The sequence below is a fragment of the Amphiprion ocellaris genome, chromosome 4 (genome assembly GCF_022539595.1).
Source record: "Amphiprion ocellaris isolate individual 3 ecotype Okinawa chromosome 4, ASM2253959v1, whole genome shotgun sequence".
In the NCBI taxonomy this organism is placed as follows: Eukaryota; Metazoa; Chordata; class Actinopteri; family Pomacentridae; genus Amphiprion; species Amphiprion ocellaris.
In genome coordinates, this window is record NC_072769.1 from 10,775,467 (window position 1) to 10,800,026 (window position 24,560).

Sequence of the window (24,560 nt, forward strand, 5' to 3'; positions counted from 1 at the left end):
TCTTGTGAAAAATGTGCTTGAATTGATTTTCAAGCCCTCTTTAAAAACAGTGTGAAAGATGAAGCCATTAATCAGAGAGAGGTTCTAATTTAAAATGCTACTGAGATACATTATGTAAAGTGATCTGACTATAAATTGTTGAATCCTTGGTCATTTCTGACTCTAAAAAGTTGGATTGGTGCAAATTAGGCACTCAGATTCAAGATGAAAAATGAACAATTTTTTTTTTTTTTTTAAAAAGGTTGTTTCTCACTATACATTTGTTTAAAAAAGATAAATGTAATGACACTGATTATTAAAATTATAACTGCTCACTATTGTTCTCAAATGTATTTTCCAGATGTATTCATACACCAATCAGCCACAACATTATGACCACTGACAGGTGAAGTGAATACCATCCATCATCTTGCTATAATGCAACGTTCTGCTGGGAAACCTTGAGTCCTGACATTCATGTGGATGTTTGACATGTACCACCCACCTAAACATTGCAGGTCAATCCACCCCCCACACCCCATGTCAACAGCAGTCCTTGATGCCAGTTGCCACCCTCAGTAGCGCAATCCACCCCGACACACCGCAGGGTGGATTGCAACACGACTGAGCTAAGTTGTTCATCTGAGTTACACACTCCCCAGATCCAAATCTTATTGCGCATCTGTGGGATGTGCCAGGATAAGCCTGATCTAGGTAGGTGCCACCCTGCAACCCACAGGACCCACAGAATTCACTGCCACAGGACATCCCGAGATGTCCCGTGTACATGCCCCACTGGGTCAGAGGAGTTTTAGCAGCATAAAGGAGACAACACAATATTAGCCAGGTGGTCATAATGTTATGCCTGATCTGTGTATATCACATATGAAAAACCTGAGTTAATGCTGCACATGATTCAACCAGTTTTCTATCAGACAGGCAGCAAAAAAAATATGTGCAAAACATCAAGACAAGAAGATAATACGTGTAAAATCTAATTTTGAAACAAGATAAAGTGGAATAAGAACTTTTTTAAAGAATAAATATTAAGACAATTAAGAGCAGCCAGAACCCATTGAAATCACGTACATCTTTGGGTTTCTCTTAAAAATATCAATGAAGGAGGAACATTTAATCGAAAAGGAAATGCTGTTCCGAAGCTTTGGATCATTGGAAACTATACACTTTTAAATAAATAAAATAAATTGGTAATTTCCTCTGATGTACAATTTCTACTGACTGAATTCTTCTTCTTCAAAAATATGTTATGTAATTTGACTGATATAGTGTTCTTTTTTTCCTTCTCTAGTGTAAAAACTGCACAGGAACGTACACTACAGCACGCTGCATGTCAGTGTAGGAGTGAACTACTAGTAGCACTGTGGGCTTGTGCGGCTTCCACGGGCGGCGGGCTGTTGAAGGAGCTGGAACGGGCCCAGCTCGTCTCCTCTGTGGATAAGATAAAGTGGTGACTCCGCCCCCCCACTCCTCCGCGGAGTTGCATTCAAGGATGTTGGAAGAGAGAAAGAGGGAAGTAGTGACACTGGTGGACAGTAACCTTCAGTATCGTGGCGTGTCGGACTTATTCCCCCTGCTAATGAATTTTAACCCAGTTATTTCTTCTCGGAGGTGAGTGAAACGACACTTTTCATTCGGTTTTGGGACGTTACAGCGGCTAAAAGTTAACTTACGGCGGTTGCCTCAACGGTTATTATCGAGTTTTTAAAAACGAAAACAGATTTTAATTATGTCAAAATTACTGTGTGTAAGTTTTGCATTAAATTTGGGTTCTATGTGTTAGAACCCAGTTAAGTTTTAATGAGAACACGGCTAATGTCATTCCCGGTGTTAGCTTAAAAACGGCCGTTTCTTCCTAACGTTAAACCCGCCGCCGAAAGCGTGTCCGTGCAAGTCCTTTGTTGCTAAACCCGCCGGGGTAAATTTACACGAACGGAGTTATTCAGCTCAAATTTTCGTACTTGTTATCCCCTTGAAGTTAATTATATTCGCCATATGCCCACAAATTCAGGTGCTGGTAACGTTTACACCCCTCCCATTTGTTTCTCCAACAATACAGGAGGTGGTGTTTACACACGGCGTGAACCCGGAATTTTAATGACGGCACACTGAAACTGACATTTTTCAATATTTAACGACTGACATGAAACTCAGACCCTTTATAGGTTGCAGTTTAAGCATAGCTAATATTGAAAATGTTTTTATTTTTAGGATTATAAAGTGAGACAGTCCAGTCGGTTATTACATTTTGTATTAAAAGTTAATGCACACAAATGGCAGCTGAGTTCATAGACTGTATGTCACTGTTGCCCCTTAACTTTTCGACTTAGCCTTACATAACCCTCCAACAGTTTTGGTCTATTAGCAGCTCTCACAGGGGTCCACTGAGGATACAGCCTCAGAAGTATGTGTGAGAGCTGACTGGCAAACACATCAGAATAATGGAATTGTCATCAATTTCCAAACAGGGTGAAAATAGAGGTCAGTGTTGCTCAGCACCTTGCAGATGTGTTGAGTGATGGTTCAAAGTAGTACAGCAAGGTCAGGTGCAAATACTTTTAAATAGCAGAATTTTGACTTGCATTTTTAGCCACCTCTCATGTGTATAGATTTAGTCCAGCAACATATGTGGGATGGAAGTGGGTGCTGTGGTCAAAGCTGTCAGCAGTGTTTGTGTCATGATATTTACTAGTACTCAAAGCCACACCATGAAAGCTTGATGTCGTTTTTTGAAAAAAATAGGTGGATGATCAGTCTGTTTTTCTAGTTGCTGTAGCCACACTGAAGATGTTAGTCACATATTCTCAATAAATTCAGCTCACGTCTTGTGAGCCCCCTGAATCATGCAAATTATTACAAAGACGCCATGACTGTATACACACCAGTTTCAGCTGTACAGTTTATTTTGTTAACTGCTTAAAGAGAAAAGTGATGACATAATAATCAAGAATTACTATTAGGTCAATGAACCCAGTTGTTTAGGGTTGTTATACTTATTAGGTATAATTCATGCAGCATTTCCGTATTCTTGTTGGAGCTTTATAGTATTTCACCCAGTATTGTAGTAGCATTTTTTTTTTTGCAAAATAGATTCAAATTGAACTCTGTATTACCTCATGCTGCATGCAATTTTGAGTTAAAATTAGACTGTATGTGCATGCATCTGTGTACATGAGGAAGCTGTGAAAAGTGGTATAGCAGGATGTTTTCCATTTCAGTCTGCAATACCAAATCATAGGAAATTTTGCAACTGTAAAGCAAAGCAGAAAAAGAGGAAATTTATATAATACATTTAGAAAACAAGATGTAGGTTGTACAACAAACAACAACACAACAGTTGTGTCTGCATGGTTGTACTGCCATGTCATTTGCACCAGTTTCACACCTGTCACTGGTTTAATAAGCTGGACAAACTAAAACGATAACTAAGTTCAAATCCCAAAGTTTACACTGGGTTTTTGTAAGTTCACATTAGTTCAGCCGGAAGGTCACATGTGATCAGAAACAGCAAACAAGTTGTTTCTTGGTTGACCCAAAAGGATTAATGAGTTTTTATCTTATCTTTTAAATCAGGCATCTACTATATTAAGCAGTTACTTTCTGATTTAGTTTACTGTCACACTAGTCTGAAACAGGTGTAGTATATTTCTCTAGTGGTTTCCAAATGTAGTTTGTTGGTCTTGAAGGTCCTGAATAGATTTCCAGAGAGCCACACTTAATGGGTAGTCGTTTTGATAGAAGTTAGCATTGAATGCACCTGCTCAGAAGTTTGTGTTTTCATTGTTAGCACACCACAGTCCATTTTATCTCACAGCAAAAAAGAATGCGGTGCCTGAAGTTATAATCAATAATTCATGTCTGTATAATTAGAAGCTAAACCCCCCCCTGGCTTGTCCACTTGCATTGTGGGTATTCCAGTCTGTCATATCACCCCCCTCTAGGGGTTTTCCTTCCATGATCTTATCTGTTTTCAGCTGCTATGCTATAACACACCCAGAGAACAGTGTGTCTTTTTTTTGCTTTTAGCATAACAACTCACTTTAGCTGGTTACACTAGTATCAAGCTGCTGGCTCTCCTGTTGGATTTTTTTTTCTGCACTCCCATTCCAACCCTAGATCCTCAGTGCACAACACATTATATCTCAAAATATTAGGATACTCCGGAAATGCTTGGAAACCCACATGCTCATAAACCGTAAAAGGATTCCTGTGGATTCTCAGACTTGGCTGTAAAACTCCGAGTGGTGCAGCGAATAATTTATATGGACTGTTTACATTTATTGTGGCTTTGAATAGCTAATTTCCCACCATGTTTCTTGCCAGATACAAGAAGGGACTAAATATCTTGAGCACTAAAGGAGGCTGGAACATGCTGCTTAATTTGTAGACTTTTATTGTGCAAATAGACTAATGTTTCAACAGTACTGTGTCTTCATCAGGGAGACAGAAGGATAAATATCCAAATTCGTAATATGTCTGGCACTGCAGTTAATGTGGGACAGTGAGTGAGAGAAGACTGCTTAGTCTATTTGATTTATAAAAGGCAACATGGGACAGTTGACAAAGCATCCTCTGACAAAATGTTTAATTTTTTTCCGGGTAACACATTGCAACATACATTAATGCATTTTGTGTGTTTTGTATAATGTGCACACATTGTATGAACATTAGTTATGTAGCTCACATCTTAAGAATTTTGAGGAACTGGGAGCAAGGCTTTTGCTGAGGGATTGCATAGTAACTTGCTGTTATGCGGGTTTGGGCATGCAGACTCTTGGAAAAAGGTGCAACGTTTTTGGAACGGTTAGTTGAAGCCGAGAGCTTTTCATACAAGATGTCTCGATAGTGAACTTGAATTACTGTCTTCTAATGGCTTTGAAATGGAAGTATTGATCTAGTTTATCAGCCAAAGAAAGGTAATGGGATACCTAAAGACCCAAGGTTTTGTTTAGAGTCATCAACAAGAGCTATTGTGGTGAGAAGTGAAAAATGAGGGGGCAGTTTCGATTGTTTCTCCGACAAGCACACCGACACCACTGAAGCTCGCACACTCTCCTACGCCTTCAGTAGCATTTGCTGGCTTAATGACTGTCTGCTCAGTCATGATCAGTTTTAACCCTACACACCTAGCAACAGTGCAGACAGACCAAACCAGGCTTGTTATACACTTTTTGAAAACTGAACTATGAAGTGTACACAGAGGATGTCATTTCAGTGCTCCCAGAAAGGTTTTGATGGTCCTAAAAAGGTCTTGTTATAGCAGAGCACTTGTTTTCTGCCAACTGGCTGCTGGCCCATGCACTGGAAAGGCTCTTTCAGCCTCTGTCCTTTCAGGGTATTCACTTACAGCGTGGAATTTATTTTATTTTCAAGCATGGGAACTGGGAGAAAACAAGTTTCATATGCAGCCTGGACTTCTGTAGTCTTACCGTCCAGTCCCATGAAATTGCTGATTGCTTGGATAAATATTTGAAAGCAGGAAACAATTTTCCAAAATACAGGACTGCAATTTTTGGGATCCAAACCTCCACAATGCATCTGATTGTTTTCTTCAGTCATGCACTGCTCACACTAAAGGACACAGGTTTATTTACATCTGCTTGTTCAGCTAAATGTATGTTAACTTAAATAATTTATCTCTGTTATTGTGGATTAAATCTGAAACATTATAGTTATACTTTAAGTTCATACTCTGATGTACAGCAGAAGTGAGGAGCAGGTGTGACTGAATTGAGAAAGGGATGTGATGATTGGAATGTTGTTAACTAGAAATACATGAGACTTCATGTTCATCCCCTATACCAGACAACAAGAGGGGTCTGTGTTAAAATAGCAACACTGTAACTTGTATGAATCATGAAAGGCTGGCATTAGAAAGAAATACCACAGCTTTTAAGTGAAATTAGGAAGTGGGAATTTTGGACAGACCATGGTGACAAAATGAAGAAATTTCACATTTCTTCATCTTCGTTAATATACTAGAGATGATGAATATCCATAGCAAATATTATGGCAGTCAGGCCAGTGCTGGGTCTAGACAAACGTGACAAAACATAAAAAAGAGCAGTATACTGTATGTTTGTCTTACATTAATAGCATATATCTAGAAATGGGAAAGAATGTCTGATTGTTCTGCCAAGGTGAGAGCTAAAGCGGTGGTACGCAATCAGTGTTGTTTGTTTGTCAGTCTGCTTGTCTCCAAAATTACACAGAAACTACTGGTGGAGGTGGAGCATTGGCACAGGAAGAACCCATTAAAATCTGGTACACATCCAGACCACTTTTGTTTACTGTTTGTTTTGTTTTCGGTTTTGTTCCACCATCGCCAACTGCTTGCTCATAGGGAATTGTTGGGTTCTCTGTTCTTTGTTGAAAAAATCATAAGGTCTTCGCCTTATTATGATAGGTGCTATGAGATGACAAATTTTGTAAATTGACTCTATATAAATAAAATTGAATTGAAATTGAATTTGCTCAGCGACATAAAGTCTGTGTGAACTTAAACATCATCACTTTTTCAATCCTCAATGTTGTGCTCAGTTCTAATAAATAAATAATTGCAGTTTCTAATATTATTATGCATTCCTCATTTGTCATTTTACTGACACATTATAATTTTATTTAATTAATCCTCTGAGTACTTCCATGTTCGAATTTATAGATTTTAGATTTCTATGTTCATTCATAATTGCTCTCATCTGATGTTTTTGCAATATTTAATTAATGGCCATTTATTAGTAAATCATGATAGCATTCATCCTGTTTAAAACGGTTTAACATGCAGTGATGCTGTTTAATGTTTAACACCATCTTGTTTAAATGGTTAATGCTTATGGTTCACCAACAGTTAGCCATGCTTTTGTGCGTGTCCTTGTCAGGCTGTACATCGGAAGACATGTAAAACTTTGTGGAAGTTCAGAAGAAGTGACAAGTCACATATCTGATATCAGTTCCTCATTTAACTTCACCCATGTCAGAATAAACCAAACAGCACCTACCTCGGCTGTACGCTAACATTATTAATTCATTCAAAAGGGTAATCTCAAAATTGCTATTAATTTGATCTAGACTTCTAAGTATATCGGACATAGTTACGTTAGGATAAATTTGGGTGGTTGCTATAGGTGAAGCAAGCGTGAACAAGCAAATTCAAATCTCTATGACAAAATGGAAGAAGTTGTGCAACATCGTCTGGAGCCCAGTACTTGATTATCACACATTCCCAGCAGTGTCAGAAACGGCACCATGTGACATGCTAAATGATTGCTGCCTGACTCAGAATTATTGTGACTTTTGATGGTAAAAGCCAACAAGACCCAAAATATGTGATGAGAATGAGAAAAATGCCTTGCTTAAGTATGGAGTGTGCTTTCATATACTTATCAACTCCAAATGCAGACCAGGGTTGCAACTAATGATATTTTTACTGTCATTTTATCTGTTCATTATTTCTTAAATGGTCAGTTAGTTGTTTGGTATATGAAATGGCAATTATTTTTTCCTAAAGCCCAATTCATGTCATCTGTGTGTCATAGAGGAGTAAGGAAAAAAAGCGAGTACTGGTTTTTTCTTTAAAAATTACTCAAAGTGAATATTCGATCAAAAAAGTTAAGCAAATAACTTAGCAGAAGAGAACTAATCATTGAAGCTCTAATGCAGACCTGGTTTTCATATTTGCATTGCATGGAAAATCTTTCCTGTAAATATTTGTCCATAGCTTCATTTCAGAGGAGACTCGACACTGTCACTGAATGCATTTAGAAGATTTACCAACCAATAAATCACAAGGCTGAGGGCCTAAGTGGAATACAGTTTAGTGAAATGATAGATGAAACTGGGAATTATTATACATTATGGTCTGCTTACTGCTCAGATACCATTACTCAGTCTTATGCATTCCAATAGCAAGTAGCAGTAACTGAGTTTATCCTTTGTCATGGGAAAACAGTCACATCTTTGTACTTAGCTCATATTTATATCATTTCCCAATTGGATAAACATGCTCTGGTCACTGGCACAGCACAGTTGTTAATGCTAGTTACTTTCATCCATAAAGTAAATGTGCTTGCTTTACCACTATGAGTTGCTCAGACGAGTCACACAAATACTTAAAATGGAAGAGAAGAAAAAAGGGTGAGCTTGGAACTTTCAGTGATTTAGTTCAGCAAGACTCAGTTTTTTCTCTACACAGCAAGAACCGAGAACATGCTTTTTACTGCTGTGGAGTCGCATATTGTCGATTCTCAATCATTCCCCTGGTTCAGATTGGCAAAGAATGCCAAAAATACAGACTGAGTGAAGAAGTTTTGTTGCCTGTGTAATAGTCATAGTTGATGTCTCAATTTTTTTTTGTTGTAGATGTGGTTTTATATCATACAGGAAATCAGGCTAACTTTTTCACTGGTAGCACCAGTGCAACAAACTTTCTCAATTGGTTCCCACCTCCCACCTTGTCACAGGCAAAATACATGATTTGCTGAACATTTTCTCATCAATACAGACAATTTCCTAATGTCCTCTAAAGCCCCCACATTGCAGGCTGCAGTAGTTGCTCCTTGGTAGGTGCGGTGCTCAGACAGGTATGTGACCAAAAATTCTTTTGAAAAGAGTTAAACTAGAGTGTTCTAATGTCAAATTTGTGCAAGATGAAACCAAATGATTTTTTTTTTTTTTTACATGCGGTCTTTTCTATACGTGGAAAAAGCTGCGCATGTAGGTGCACTCCGCATTTCACCAGAAGACCACATTTTTAAGTGTAAATACACAATATACTGAAGTTATGAAAGTACTACTTGACACCACTGTGGTTAATGCAGTAGCTGCCTGTGCCAGTTAGAATGATACTGATACAGCTTAATGGTCATCATGGCACTAGCACAATACGACCACTTGGAATTTTATCTCGCACACTCTCACAAAAAGGTTGCAAATGTGACCCCTTTGGTTGTAGTCTGGAGCCTTGTCATACCATAGACCATCACGGTGTAGTTCTACCAGTTATACTGTCATGATAATAATAGTTTAAATCTAATGAAGTGTGGTATAAATTGCTCATGGTGTTTTACTATCAGAACCACATTTCTTGCAGTTTTTGTTATTGTCAAACAATACAGCCATATTTAAAATAAAGTTAGTCAGTTAATAAGCTAGACAGGCACTCTTGTTTATCGTCTGGTGCAGTGTACACTAACTTAACTGTACCTACAGTCCAAATGGAGTCAGTCAACTGCTGTGTGGAGTAAGTGTGGCAGAAAATGAAACGTGATATTTTCTCCCCACCCCTACATGTGAGTTTGTGTATGGTGTTTGTAAGACAGGGGTAGTTTGTCTCAAGCACTTTTGCAGCCTGTTACATGTAGCAAAAACTACACAGCTCTGATTGAATGAGCACACTCCAGTCTTTTCATAGTGCTGCCTGGAGCATCGGACAAAGGGGAATACACACAAACAAATGCACTGCCACATTCACAGGGCAAACTTATCCCTGTGGGATGAGAATGAACCATGGTGACACCCTCCAAAGGAGCATATGATCTCAGTCTAAAGGTGGCGAACGTACACACTGTTCTGCTGATTAATAGTGAAGTAGGGAGCTTTAGTTAAATCAATGAATTGTTAGACACCAGAGAGACTGAGACATTCAGGGACACTTGTTAGAAATGGTATTTTCCATGTCATGTGACACGATCACTTATGGATGATGTCATTGTGGTCATGTCCTGCCCTCCCTCTGACACATCATTGTTTGGGATCCACTAACATATAACCCTCATCTCAGAGACTGAGGAATCTGATGCTGAATTATCTCTCCTGTGGCTTCTTGTTTGTTTCTTTACATGCTAATAGGTTTGTTGTAGATTTTGTTTGTTTTCTTAGCAAGTTTTAACTTGCTTTTGATTTGTCATTCCCTTCTTTATGTGTTTATGGAAATACAACCGGAGCATGACAAATTGTATGTAACTCACCCAAAATGTCACATTAGCTAGGTGTGGTTAATACTTGAGTGAACGTGCATAGATGCTTATGTTAGCAAATGAGACGTTGTGGTACTGCATCGTGCTGACGTACTACCATTTCCCGACAGCTGGAGAAAATCATGGGAATGGGTTAAGTAAAAATATCTGAGCTCATTCTTTAGATGTTTTTCATGCTGGTGGTATGAGCAGTCTGTCATAACAGGCTTGCTGTGTAACACCAGTAGAAATGTTTTCTTATCTGTAAATACCTGTTGGGGGGGGCATTTTTGTCTAATTTCTCAATAGGCTGTCACCATTGAGCAAGTCTGAATAAATTTATCTTAAGAAGAAATAGCCACTTGGAAAATGATTTACTTGAGTTGCACCATTAAATGGAAGTCACTATTTTTACACACTCATGATGAAGCTGCATTCCATTCATTGAATTAATCTCCTTGTTCCAAACCATCAATGTTCGACTGAAGGGTCTGCCAAGTAATTTGAGTTCCTAGACAGACCACTGGAACACTCTGAGGAAAAAATCTATTTTTTTTTAATTGAACAGCGCATGCCAACAACAGTATATTCCTTGTGATACCAAGAAACTCGTTTTTCTTCTTCTTTTCCCTCCCTTGCACCTAGCACAATGCTCTACATGTTCAGTAGACTAGTGCATTGCACAGTTGTATTCCTTGAAAATGGTGACTTTCTCCATGCACAACACAGTCACATTAATCTACACATAAAATCGGAAATGGTTCACCTCTATTTAACCTGTCGGTGGTTGAGGTCAATCTTTGTTTTAGCTGTTGGCATGCCACAGTACATCAGACTGGTGGTGGTGTATCTGACATGCTTATTTCGAAATTGCATAATTAGAGGCTGTTTGCTGAAAGGCAAATGTAACAAAGCCAAAGTTTAATTGTGCAGCTGTGCAATGAAAGACTGGAGGAAAATGAAGTTGGGGAAAAATGAAAAAATAAGTTGCAGGCCAGGTTAACAATATATTAAAAACATTTTACCCCTCTTGTGAAATGGGCTTGCATGGAGGATCTGGCCTCTGGATCAGTTGAGATCCATGCTGTCTGTCATACCCACTGTTGTTTATTTAAGAAAAACAAATCTTAGTTTGTCATGATATTGTTTTAATGTATGCATGACTTAACCTAAAGATAGAGTTGAATTTTAAAATGAGTATAGTTAGAACTGTTGTTTAAATCTTGAAAGCTCCAAGTAAATGCCTTACATATGTCTCTAGTCTCTCTGTACGCTTATCTTGGCTCTGGATAATACAGTCTAATCTGTTCCCATTAGTTTTCGTTGTGTATCCTAACAACTGCCTGTCTACGTTGATGAAGTGTGGTCAGCAGCAGTCTTTCTGCCACTTGAGCACTCTATCCATTAGATAAATTCCTTGCTATTTCATTATCTAAGTGGGTGGGTTCCATCCTCTACCCACCACTCTCTACTGAACCACAGGCTAGATTGCCAGTATAGCCGTCTCAAGAGGGCTGAATCAGGCATTCTGTTCAAGCTTCAAATCAAAAAAAAAAAAATGTTGGCAGAATGTAAATGCACACCCCTTTTTTATAGAAATTGTGTTTTTGAGGGAACAAGCACAAAGGAAAGTGCTAAGAACAATATAGTCAGCCCTGCCTAACCATTCCTTGGTTGTGTAGTGGAAACTAGGCTATTGACTGAGCTGGTGTCAGGTTTCTGTGCTGCTGCCATTCCTGTCGCAGACAGTCAGGGTCTCGCATTGATTTTATAAACCACAACTCTAGGACAGCATTCAAGGCTTTTAGGACCATAATGGATATTTTGGGGAAGGCTTGTGACATAATAGGTCTATGCTTGCAATGCCTTTGATTTTGTTGGAAATACTTGCTGTAATGCTATGAGACACTCTGAGCTCCAGAAATAGACTGGCTGCTTGCTCTGCCATCGACTGTGATTGGTAAAGACTGCAAGACAGAGATAAGTGAGTTTGAAAGTTTAATTCTGTCCATGTGCACACAAAGTAACGAGCGTCATTATGGCAGCTCAGCTACATCAAATCAGATGACAAGATTTAGGATGTGGTATTTGTGTCATCCAGTGGGCACGGTATGCGTACACATGTATGCACAGTAAATATGACCAGCTGTTTGTTAACGTGGGTAGTAAGACGCAGGAGTCATCCTTTACTGGTACTTTGCTGAGTATTTTTTTCAAATAACTTGGTGTAAAATATATGGTGACAGCCTCCAAATTATAGGCTGACAGAAGAAGAACAAGTTTAAGCTTATAGGGTACCAATATTGCATGAAATCAAAAAAATCAAGTGCAAGACTGTTTCAACAGAGGAAAAGGATATAGATTACTAACCACGTGAAGGATGCATGATGATTGGAAAGCACTATTGATTGCTGTCATCTGATGTCATCGGGTGTCACTCCCACCACCTTAACAGCTGGTGTATCAGTTGCTTTTTCATTAGTAGCCCAACTACACTGAGTGCTGCACAATCAATTTTAGATTTTTTTTTGTTGTTGTTGGTTAACCAGTTTCCTCAAATTATTTCTGTGTCTACTATTGTGTTGTGGAGATCTCACAATATATATTCGGATACCACCGTCACGGCCGAATATTCGGATATTCGGGTCCAGCAATGTATCCACTGTTGTGCACAGATTTACCAGGAAAGACTTGATACAACAGCAAACAAAAAACATTCCAGTTTGTGAAGCTGAACATTTTCTGATAGATTTAATCTCTTATTTTTTTGTTAGTTGATAATTGAGCTAAGATAAATATTTTCACCCTGCCCCAGTAATCCTGTGAAAATATAGATAAATATGTAATTAGACAATATCAACTTGAATTCACATTTGGATAGGATGTATGCTGTAACAATGCCAGAGAAGAAAATATTTCTTATCATCCACTACCACTGTCATAGTGATAGAGTAACATCTGCAACTGCTGGTGGCAGTGGACCCAAAGTTTATATTTAGTAGCATGACTTTTTCTTGGTTTTGAAAAAAATGGTCGATTATTACTATATTTCTAAATATGTTTTGGCAGTAATCCTGTTTGGAAGTGTACATTACAAGAGTTTTAGTAGAGGCTATGTATAGACTCCCCATAAACTTGTGTAGTAATGGCATATCAAAAACTTTTTGAAATAACACTATTGAACTGTGTTTAGAACTTGCATCCATTATGATTTTCTCATCTCCAGCACTCTGACAGGATGGCATCACAGGACGGGGAGGAGCCTCCTCCAAATGGCAGCCAAACAGATAGTCGTCTAAAGAGCAAGAAGCCACCCAGCCTTGTAATAGTCATCCCTCCACCTGAGCAGATGATGTCACACGGCCCTGAAAAACGGGTAAGTTGGTTGTTTCAACTTGATTCTGTCCTTCACTGCTTCATGTGAGAGGCAAGCAGAAGATGTTGTTACATGATTAACCACATCTTCTCATAGTGTACACTGCTTTCCTATGGCAAATGGCACCACTGGAGTGCAAACCCTATTATAATATGTACTATTTACTGTCAGAAATAATTTTTAGCAGTAAGCATATTTATCATTTCAACTTATTTCTTGGTGTACAGAAGCAGTTCATATTAACCTTAATGTTGACAGTGTGTGTATTGAAGTTGCCAGGATCATTTTTTCTGATTTAAATGATTGAGATTGAGTCCAGCCCTAAAATTTGGCACCTGTTCAAAGAGTAATTGTTTAAATTTGTATGAAACATTATTTTATCAAGCTGAAGGTAAGGATACTCAGTATATCTTTTTTTTAACCTAACCACTAAACAAATTGCCTCTGATTTCACAATGTTATGAAAGTTTGGCTTGAGTAAACAAAAATATGTCTTTACAAGCTTATGGCCTCTTTTATATTTATGTATATATGCATGACCCCTTTAAATTAATTCCCACCACTTTCCTTGAAAGACTATAGTGTAGCCTGATTTAAATCATAGTAAAAGTGAGTACAGCATTTTTTGTGGGAAATTTTGTTGTGTAAAAAAAAAAAAAAAAAAAATGGCAAGCAAAGATTTTTGGTATTCAGTATCATTTTTGCAACAGTTAAAGTAGCTGATTTATTTCTATTGGGTTGATGGACTGGTATAGTACAGCACTTTGGAAGGAGATGTCATGTCTACTATTCATTTGACATAGACTTAACATATACAGGGTCAGAAAATGACAGACTTTGGGCTGTGCTTTACTTTTAAAATCACCTAACACATTAATAGGGCAGCATGGTGTTACTCTGTGTCTCTGAATTTGCCAGTTGCTTAGGCAAAGAGGCATTTTGGACAGCTGTCTCACAGTTTATGGACACAAGGCCATACATTATCCCTCTGTGGGCCCGTGCTTAGGATACAAACAGTGACATTTCAGCGACACAAAGCAGTCAGTACTCAGAGTTCAGTTGAGCATGCTACAGTTAAACTGTTCCTAAATGACAAGCAGTGTTGTAAACATGCAAATATAGTGCAAGTTCAGTATTTGTTACAGCTTTGTGGTGTATGGGCTACTGACTTTTCCATTACTAAGACGAGTTTAAATAGTTCTAAATCTGGAGATGATTGCTGCTTCATGTACTGTAGTTAATACTGAAACAGCTATATGTACACTTGGAAACTTGAGTTCTACCATGACACATTGAGTTTTGAATTTAGGAAGAATCTGGATAAAGCGTTTAAAATCCTGGAATTTACATGTGCAGTATTTGTTTTCTCTGCTAGCATGTCTATAGTGGCAGAAACAGAGACCCTGTCTTAACAAGCCTCAGCCTGAACATATGGCGAACTTACAGCTCACTTCGAGCCCCATTAGCTCTCAGAATGACAGTACCATTAGCCTCACCAAATCAGACTTGCTGCAGGTTAGGTTAATGGGCTCTCTGAAGAATTACTACACCCCACATAACAGAAGAACACTCAGCAGCATACTCAAGTGGGTGCTTAAGAGATTGGGTTGATAGGGTGTTTTTTTTCTGGACCTTGTAGCTGTACGTGACCAGACTAGATATTGACTGAAAGACCACATTAATTGAGCACTTAATCCAAATATCTTAGTACCAGGATTTAATCTTGCCACTAATTCTAATTACCAAATTACTTTTATGCCGCCTTATAGTTTGATACTAATTTCATCTGAGATGTTGTTTAGATTCCTAAGGGCTCTGCAATAATTCACTGTTTTATCGGCTTATTACAGTTAAGTGCTGTGATGCTTTAATAGGTCTATATGTAATCTTACAGTACTTTTATCTGTCTTTCCTGCTTTGCCGCTGCCACTTTATGCAGGTTATTGTAGTAGTCACTCTTACACTTAAAACTTTTTTTTTACTCTGTGCAGACATTGCTATTGCATTGTTTGCTTTATTGCATCAACATTTCCTGTATTCTAACAGCAATATTATTTCTCCTTTTTCGTGAACAGCCAGTGCGACCGTCTCTGAAAAAAAGTGTAAGTGGCCAAGCAACTGGTTCTGTGTCTGAGAGCGTCACTGGAGCCGGAGATGGAGGCTTTTCAGCCAGAGACAGAAGGTCGAAGTTTGGTAGACAAACATCACTGTCACAAAGCATCCGAAGGTAAGCTGGAGAGCAGTAAGGCACAGTCATGTTTGACAGTTTTTAATCAGATACCTACAGTGGATACATATACTACTAGCCAAAAATTTGGACACACCTTTTCATTTAATGGTTTTTCATTATTTTCATGACTATTTACATTGTAGATTCTCACTGAATGCATCGAATCTATGAATAAAAACATATGTAATTATGTAGTAAACAAAAAGTGTGAAATAAGTCAGAACATGTTTTATATTTTTAGAGTCTTCAAAATAGTCACCTTTTGCTTTGATAACTGCTTTGCACACTCTTGGCATTCTCTCCATGAACTTCATGTTTTGACTTGTTTTACACTTACAGGTTTACTACATAATTCCATATATGTTCATTCATAGTTTTGATGCCTTAATGAGAATCTACAATGTATTTAGTCATGAAATTTTTTTTAAAAACATTTCATGAGAATGTGTGTTCAAACTTTTGACTGGTAGTGTATGTAGTCAGCAAAATCATAAACTCATGAAAAGACACAGTGAAGTGTTTTTCACCAAAAGGTATTGTGCAATATATATCCAAGAGCTGTTCCCTACAGGTCATTCACCTTAAACGTAGTGACCAAAAAAATTTCCTCTTCAGGATCTCTGTAATGGGTTGCACATTGGCTCAGTGGTTAGCACTGTCGTGTTGCAGCTAGAAGGTCCCCAGCTCGCATCCCGAGCATCTAATCAGTTGACAGCTAATGGTTATTTTGTCAATATTTACCAGCAACGTGTCCCAAGAGTCTCATGATTGAGCGCAGTGAAAAAAAATGTGAGAACACGTAATGCAGTTTACTAATGCAGAGTGTTTAAGACTGCAATATTTAGAAATATTAAGTGTTAGCTGTATATTGCAGAATTTCATCAGTTTAGTGTTACAACATTTACAAGCCTTAATGTAGCACAATCAAAGTTCCTGAAGCTGTGTCAGTGTTGGTTAAACAGCATTTTGTAATTGTGGTGTGGAAATAGAGCACGTTTTTCTGACAGTTTTTTTTTTATTCTTTGTCAGTTTTGCTTTGTTGTTGTTTATGTAGCTTTTTTATGTAGCTTTCAACAAAGGAAATAAAATTATGCTATTCAGTGAACATTTCCATTCAGATGCCATGTTTTACTGATATGCTGGCCAATTTGACATCTCGTAACTCTTGTGTTCAGTGTTTTTCCATCTATCACAGCACAAACAAAAGATGTTACTAGAAGAGCACAGGTTACAGTCCTCACATGTATGTTCTCTGGCCACGTTCCTTTGAAGGTCCCATATTGTGCTCCTTTTTCAGCAAATTATTCAGTCTTACATGTCTACCACAGTGAATCTTTAATTTTTTTTAGCCGCATATACCGCTAAGATATTTCATTTTACCATGACTGTATATGACAGAGTTTGGGAGGCTAACTGGTTCTAGTGGATACTAAAGGAATGGCAGAAGTAAACCTCTTCGTATCTTAACAGCTTTTATTTTAGACCGTCAAGTTTTTAAGAGCCATACAACAAATACAACAACCTTTGAAATGATTTTTGTGTCATGCGTGACTGTGGCTACCAACTTTCTCCTGTACCACTAGGAATACAGCCCAGTGGTTTGGGGTAGGCGAAGACTGCGAGACCAAGCAGCAGGTATGGCACAGGAAGAGCCTACGCCACTGTAGCCAGCGCTATGGCAAACTGAAGGCCCAGTATAGAGAGCCTGAGACGACCACCAGCATCGACCAGAACCTGGACTCGCCAGCCACACATAGGATGCCCAAGGTATCCTACCATTATAGACACAATTACAATGTGCCTTGAGCTACACACTCCAAACAAGCCAATAAGTCACATACAGAATGTGATTTTATTCACTATATGCTGTTTAGATACTTCGTCATATACTAATCCTGTTGGAGGAAAAGAAAAATAATTACACAGAAAGCAAAAATAAACAGGGTGACACATAAGTGTGGCTACTGCGAATTCACATTTCTACTTCACAAACTCCAAAATATTAAACCTCTTTTTCAAGAGGAGCATACAGAATAAATAAGATGGATTTTTTTTTGGAGAGTGAAGGGAAAATGTAACTGGCTTTGATAAAGTGTGTCTGTATGGAGACATTTTATTAAAGTCCTGCATGGTGACAGACGTGGACCATCTGCGCACCAGATGAATCATGTCTCTGTCTTCAGTTCTTGGCAGGTGGCTCTACTCATCTACTTATCATCTAGTATTGTATTTATCTTTTGTTCTCTGTCCTGTGATTACCTTCTTCCACTTGTTTCTTTCTGAAATCTGCTTCTGCTTTGGGATTATAATTTGGGGCGTCAATGACAAAGATTTCCATGGGGTCAGCACTGTTTCAGCATAGTATCCATACATACATGCACAGAAACACTGTTAACTCAGCACATCTTAAAGTTATCCGAGTGACTCATCTTCCTGAGAATTATGATCTCCTTGAAGGTCAGTTTTCAGAGTACAGTATATGCAAATGGTGTGATTACAACAGTTAACATGGTTGTGTCCAATTTCATGGTAATGTCATGGTGTAACACTAATATTTTTGTCAGGCTGATACCAATCTGTGTTTCCGGTAGATTGTTGACCCCCTGGCACGGGGTCGAGCTTTCCGTTGTCCAGATGAGATGGACGGTCGCTCCCCGAGAACACCTCATGCCACTCCAGGAGTTCCTGTCACACCGGGGGTCACCTCACTCAGCTCCTTCACCAGCCAGCGCTCCGGGTACAGCCGCTTCCCTAGAAGAAAGAGAGAATCTGTCGCCCGCATGAGCATCAGGGCTGCGTCCAACCTGCTGAGGGTGAGTAGATTACCAGAAAGCCTGTGTATGTTGGAGGTGTATTCCAGATAGAAATAGGTGTTTTTTTTCTCCACAGCAATCACAATTTTCATTACTGTTTAGAACTATTCACTATTTACCATTTACTCGTCAGTAAAATCAAAAAACTGATTTCTTGGGAATCTTTATGAATTCATGGCATAGCAAGAAAATCAAATTTAGAAAACATTACCACACTGTTTTTGAAGTAAAACTCGTACAGATCTCAGATCTACCACCATAGACATCTGTCATATCCTTTTTTAAAAAATTAATCCAAAAATAATACAAACGTGAACGCTAAATATTTAAACATAATTTAAGTATATTTAAACCCATACATTTTTATCATGTAAACTTTTAAAACATTTCTGTAAATCAAAAGATATTTTCCATAGTGTAATAGCAAAAATTGTATTGACTTCATAGATACTCTGTTGCATGATTAATACCATAGTTGTAAGTAATGCAACAATGCTTAAGAAACTTTGTGCATGTATGAAATCATTTGTTCTGTGTTGTGTGTGTTGTCCAGGGCCGTAGTGGTTTGGCAGGCTCACAGACTGGTCGCAGCTTCCCCAGAAGGAGCTTCGCCAGACCCAGCTGGATGGACGAAGATACTGTGGATTCTGCAGACGCATCCGAGTCGCTGTTCTTTAGCAAGGTCAGCAGCCACTCTCTGTAACAACCTGTCAGTGCCTTGGCAGCAATTGCACTCTTTACTTGTACTTTCTTTGGCAAACACTGATGCCTTTTTTACTTTCTATTCCTTTCTAAATATGCCAGCAGCCACAGTCTTCCTCACTTTATTCCATTTTCATTGTTTATCTGGCTCTTTTATCGGCCTTCTTTTTTCAGAAATCGCTAGCTTCTACTTTTTTCATCCTAGATTCTCTTCAGGTGTCCTGTTTGTCCTCTACCTGTAGTTCTTCTGCAATAGAAACAAAAATCTGCTCTCTGAACACCAATGATGCCTGACTACATATCAATAACTGCACTTTGTTTTTTCTTTCTTCTCTGCACTTCTTTGGGGGACCTCCCTTACCTCTATTGCGTAGGTTGATGCCCATGATGAGTTATACTCTATGGCTGATGATGTATTTGAATCGCCTCCCATATCGGCCTCTTTTGCTCCGTGCGATCAGCCTGACATGAAGTTCTCCAACCTGTAAGTAAAAAAATACACAATCAAAAACTTAAACCTCTTTAGAAAGTCCCTGAACTGGAGTCCCTTGATTGTTCCTACTGTTTGTAGCGCTCATGTTGGGATATCTAATAAACCATATTTTACTGCGCATGATAAATGTACTACTGCTATTACTGATCAAAACTGAGCACAATTGTGGTAAACTTCAAAAAATCAGTACTTAAAGATCTGACTGAATCTCAAACCATGTCAAACGGGTATGGCCAATAAAAAACAGATGTTTTATCAAAAGCAGGATTAACAAGTTGTACTAAACTCCATATCTCTGCCCTCTCCACCAGAATTGCCTCATGCTCTTCTTTTCCATTTTTATGCCTCTTTCTGCCTTCTTATCTTCTTCCAGTAAGGACATGATTCGGACCCCCAGGACACCAAATGTGATACCCGAAAAGAGTCATCCTCGTCGTGGTGGTCGCATTGCCTCCCAAGTTAAGCACTTTGCATTTGACAAACAAAAGCGTCAGTATGGTATGGGCGTTGTGGGGAAATGGCTCAACCGACACTATCGACGCAGCCTCAGCAGCAACGTCCAGAAACAGCTGGACGACTTCAGCAGCCACAGGTTTGGAATGAGTACCGGCTGATTGCATAGACATGCTAATGGTTTATTTTAATACTTGAAAAAATTTACTTGTAGATGTTAGAGAGAAAACCTAATCGGTGAAATCCATCACGTCTGTTAATATTGTATTTTTAGGGTTGTTATAACAGTAAGAAGTGACAGAAAATCTGTAGAGAGATTAGGGGGTTTTCAATAATAGGCATAGTAATCTTTAGTCCAATAAATCAGCGTTTTATGCAGATTTGTTTCACCAAAAAATAATCTTCCCTGTAATGTGTTTGACACCCGGACGAGCAATATATATTGCCTTGTCATGATTTTTACCTGTTTGACTTGATATGCAGTAAAGTTCTCTTATCTTTGTTTGTATTTTCAGGCCCTACTTTACCTACTGGATTACATTTGTCCACATAGTTATCACATTGCTGGCCTGCTGCACATATGGTTTTGCCCCTGTGGGGTTTGCACAACATTCTACATCTGAACTGGTGAGTGAAGCTCTAAACTAAGCCTTTTCTCACAAAACAATCAGGGATAATATAGCTGTTCATTAAAATCGAAGGGTATGCTGTGAAATATATTTTAAAAAATTAACTAAAAAGAGATTGACATGGTTTAACAACAATTCTCAGGTAGGCATTGTAACAATGCTCAGTTGGTACTATGAGGACCAAAGTGTGCCAAGAAAATATCCCTCACACCATTATGCCACCACCAGCCTGAACCATTGCTACAAGGCAGGATGGATCAATGCTTTCATGTTTCTGACCCTACCATCTGAATGTGGCAGCTGAAACTGAGACTCATCAGACCAGGCAACATTTTTCCAATCTTCTGTTGTCCAATTTTGGTGACCCTGTGTGAATTGTAGCCTCAGTTTCCTGTTCTTAGCTGACAGGAGTGGCACCTGGTGTGGTCTTCTGCTGCTGTAGCCCATCTTCTTCAAGGTTGGACATGTTGTGCGTTCAGAGATGATATTCTACATTCCTTGGTTGTAACGAGTGGTTATTTGAGTTACTGTTGCCTTTCTGTCATCTCCAACCAGTTTGCCCATTCTCCTCTGACCTCTCACATCAACAAGTTATTTTTGTCCCCACAACTGCTGCTCACTGGATGTTTTCTCTTTTTCGGACCATTCTCTGTAAACCAAAGACATGGTTGAGCATGAAAATCCCAGTAGATCAGCAGTTTCTGAAATACTCAGACCGTTAGGCACCAACAACCATCTCACATTCAAAGTCACTTAAATCCCCTTTCTTCCCTATCCTGATGCTCGATTTGAACTTCAGCAAGTTGTCTTGACCATGTCTGCATGCCTAAATGCATTGAGTTGTGGCCATGTGATTGGCTGATTAGCTATTTGTGTTAACAAGGAATTGAACAGATATACCTGATTGAGGTGTGTGTGTATATTAGGATATGTAATGTCATTGAAATGCCTTTGTATCTGGTGTGTTTAATGCTAATTGTTTTATGTGAAATTAAGCATTGAAACTAGAAATCTGATATTTTAGTAAGCTTTTATCTGCTCAGTCTATACATGGCTGAAAGCATTATGTTAAAGTCATCATTTTAGTAACTGGATTTTTTTATCTGAGCACAGTGCATCAAACACAACTATGTATTTAAGAGACAAAAACATAACTTGTTTGTAATTTATCTTTCATTCGTAAATTAACAGTCAAAATCTTCAAATGTTTTGGTACTTTTCTCATGTTAATCAATCTGCAGTAGAACTGATGGACTGTGTGACTCTGTCGCCCTCTGCAGGTGCTGAAGAACAAGGGCATTTATGAGAGTGTCAAGTATACACAACAGGAGAACTTCTGGATTGGTCCCCGCTCTGTGAGTCTCAATTTAGCTGCTGTGTTAAACTGAATGTTTTTTGCCTCCACTTTGAATGACGTGAATGTAAGTATTTGTCTTCATGTAGGAAAGCTAAGGCAACTGTTCCTTAACATAATCATGATAAACAGAGCCGGGCTGTAAAATACACACATAGGTAAATAAAGAATACTTTGGTCTTCAGTTTTGTAGTCGGATATGTTATTGGGTGAGGTTAACCATTTATTTTCTCATGGTGCAATGTCACACCCTGTTGGTTTGTAGCTTTCTAGCTTTATGTCTTACTTCATTTCCTGTCACATACTGTTGTTCTTACCAAACAATGACCTATCTCTTCCCCAACACTGTTTTGTAAGTGACTATATGCTATTTTCAGTTATGTACCTAAAAATGTCAAGCGGATCATTTCCTTCCTCACAGTGAACACTTAAGGTTCATTTGCCACTATTAAGTGTCTGTATTGTGAGTTTCACTGATAGGTTTCTGTATTTTATTAAAAATAAAGAAACATGACTGACTGGTTGAACATGTATTTTACAACTTATTAGAAGACCTGATCTACATCAGGAATGAATGCATGTGAATATTAGAGCTCAAGTTTTATTAATTTTTTTCTGAAGATCACTTTACAGGCATATGTGGGTCGACACATTTGTTAATCTTTACAATCAATTCCTTCAATTTTCAGGATGATCTGATCCACCTGGGGGCCAAATTCTCACCCTGCATCCGTCAGGACACACAGATCGTCAGTCTGATCAAGAAGGCCAAAGACCTTGAACGAGAATCTGGCTGCTGTGTTCAGAATGACAACTCTGGATGTGTGCAGACCCACAGCTGGGACTGCTCTGTACGTGATTTGTCCTTTGTGCATTACCTTGTCAGTGTATACTTGAAATGTGATTTGACAAAGAACTCTTACAAAATGTATTTCAACTAAAATGAAATGAAATTTCAACTGGATATGAGGAAAAATGTATTTAAAGAAGTTGATGTACACATATGTGTTGCTACAGGATACAAACTGCGTGCACTCTTAAACACAGACTTGGACGTGAGTTTATATCTTTAAGCACATAATCACCTGGAAAGTTGGGCTTTATAACAAATGCTTCTTAATTGTGCTGTAAAGATTTTCCTCATTGACACACAGACTTAAATCACTTTAACATGTAGTGTCTGATAGATGGAACAGTTTTTTCATTATGTCCTCTCAAATTCACACTAGCAGTATTAAATACTGTGAGAAAACCTTGATTTCTAAGTCACATTTTTTTCATACATAGATATTTTTTATTTCAAATGTATCTACTTGTAACCTAAGAAGGTTTGTGAAACAGATGTGTAAAGGATGCTGTACTGTAGATAGACACAATTTATTCTGTTCCATTTGTTGTGTTATTCGTTTGTTATTTTGTGCTATTGGAAAGATATTTGCATAATGAATACTATAACAACTTTATGCAGGAAACGCTGGCCACCTTTATTAAATGGAACAATGAAAATGTGGACATCAGCAGGTCTTCTGGTTCTGTCTGTCACCAGGATCCCAGGTGAGAAAGCACATGTGATCATTTTGCTTAATTAAGTGAGAATCAGAAAGTAAGCATAATCAAAGAACTCATCATTAAAACTTGAAAAGCAATATTTTGTGCAAAAACTGACTTATCATGTTGGTGTATCTTGCTGTGTTTAACGCTGTGACCAGAGTGTGTGAAGAGCCTGCCTCTGCTGAGCCTCATACGTGGCCAGATGACATCACTCAGTGGCCGGTGAGGGGAAACTGCTACTATTCAGGAACTACATTTTGCAGACTATCATTCTGGTTTTTTCCTTGACTAGTCTGTGTTTGAGCTTTCCAAAAGGATAAGTGATTAAGGAACATATTAACATCAAAGGTTTGTCTTGTCTTTCATTACATGTCCCTTACCAGGTCTGTACATATCCACAAAAGTGGAACCACACAGGCTACAGACACATGGACTGTAACATCAAGGGACGGCCTTGCTGCATAGGAACGAAGGGCAGGTGGGAAACATGAGCAGATATCACCTTGGTCCATGTCCAAGTTTTTAATCATGTGCTTGGTGAACTGTCATATGATTGCCAGGTCATTTGGAACAAAATTGAATTGTATTTTGCTTGTTGCTCCCGTAGATGTGAGATCACAACCAGAGAGTATTGCTCTTTCATGCATGGATACTTCCATGAGGAAGCCACACTCTGCTCACAGGTAGCCTGTGTATGTGTGTGTGTGTGTGTGTGTGTGTGTGTGTGTGTGTGTGTGTGTGTGTGTGTGTGTGTGTGTGTGTTAGTGTGTTAGTATACTTTTGACCACGCTGTTCTTACGCAGGTACACTGTCTAGATGATGTGTGCGGTTTGTTGCCCTTCCTCAACCCTGATGTTCCTGACCAGTTCTACCGTCTCTGGCTCTCTCTCTTCCTCCATGCTGGGTATGCACCTTGTTGACATCATAAGACAAATATTTATGTTTGGTAATGTTTTTGCACAGATTTAGATGGGGCTCTTGATTATATTTTTTGCTTTTTAAAACATTT

General features: G+C 38.6%; 1 protein-coding gene across 2 annotated transcripts in view; it reads left to right on the plus strand.

The window, feature by feature from the left end:
* Positions 1-1,447: 1,447 nt before the first annotated feature.
* The window catches only part of LOC111564216 (inactive rhomboid protein 2), a 31,344-nt gene continuing 8,231 nt past the window's right edge, over positions 1,448-24,560 (plus strand). Inside the window, exons 1-16 of one of the 2 annotated variants that reach the window (XM_023263671.3) lie at positions 1,448-1,608; positions 13,177-13,326; positions 15,402-15,553; positions 17,140-17,323; positions 18,148-18,369; positions 18,923-19,051; positions 19,446-19,555; positions 19,938-20,156; positions 20,533-20,644; positions 21,927-22,001; positions 22,690-22,851; positions 23,469-23,554; positions 23,710-23,773; positions 23,935-24,029; positions 24,159-24,234; positions 24,355-24,455. In XM_023263671.3, the coding sequence (XP_023119439.2) occupies positions 13,189-13,326; positions 15,402-15,553; positions 17,140-17,323; positions 18,148-18,369; positions 18,923-19,051; positions 19,446-19,555; positions 19,938-20,156; positions 20,533-20,644; positions 21,927-22,001; positions 22,690-22,851; positions 23,469-23,554; positions 23,710-23,773; positions 23,935-24,029; positions 24,159-24,234; positions 24,355-24,455 (1,925 nt within the window). In that variant the 5' untranslated portion in view covers positions 1,448-1,608; positions 13,177-13,188. Of the gene's footprint in view, positions 1,609-11,730; positions 11,935-13,176; positions 13,327-15,401; positions 15,554-17,139; positions 17,324-18,147; positions 18,370-18,922; positions 19,052-19,445; positions 19,556-19,937; positions 20,157-20,532; positions 20,645-21,926; positions 22,002-22,689; positions 22,852-23,468; positions 23,555-23,709; positions 23,774-23,934; positions 24,030-24,158; positions 24,235-24,354; positions 24,456-24,560 lie in introns of those variants that run through there. The other variant, XM_055009635.1, reaches the window with a different exon arrangement.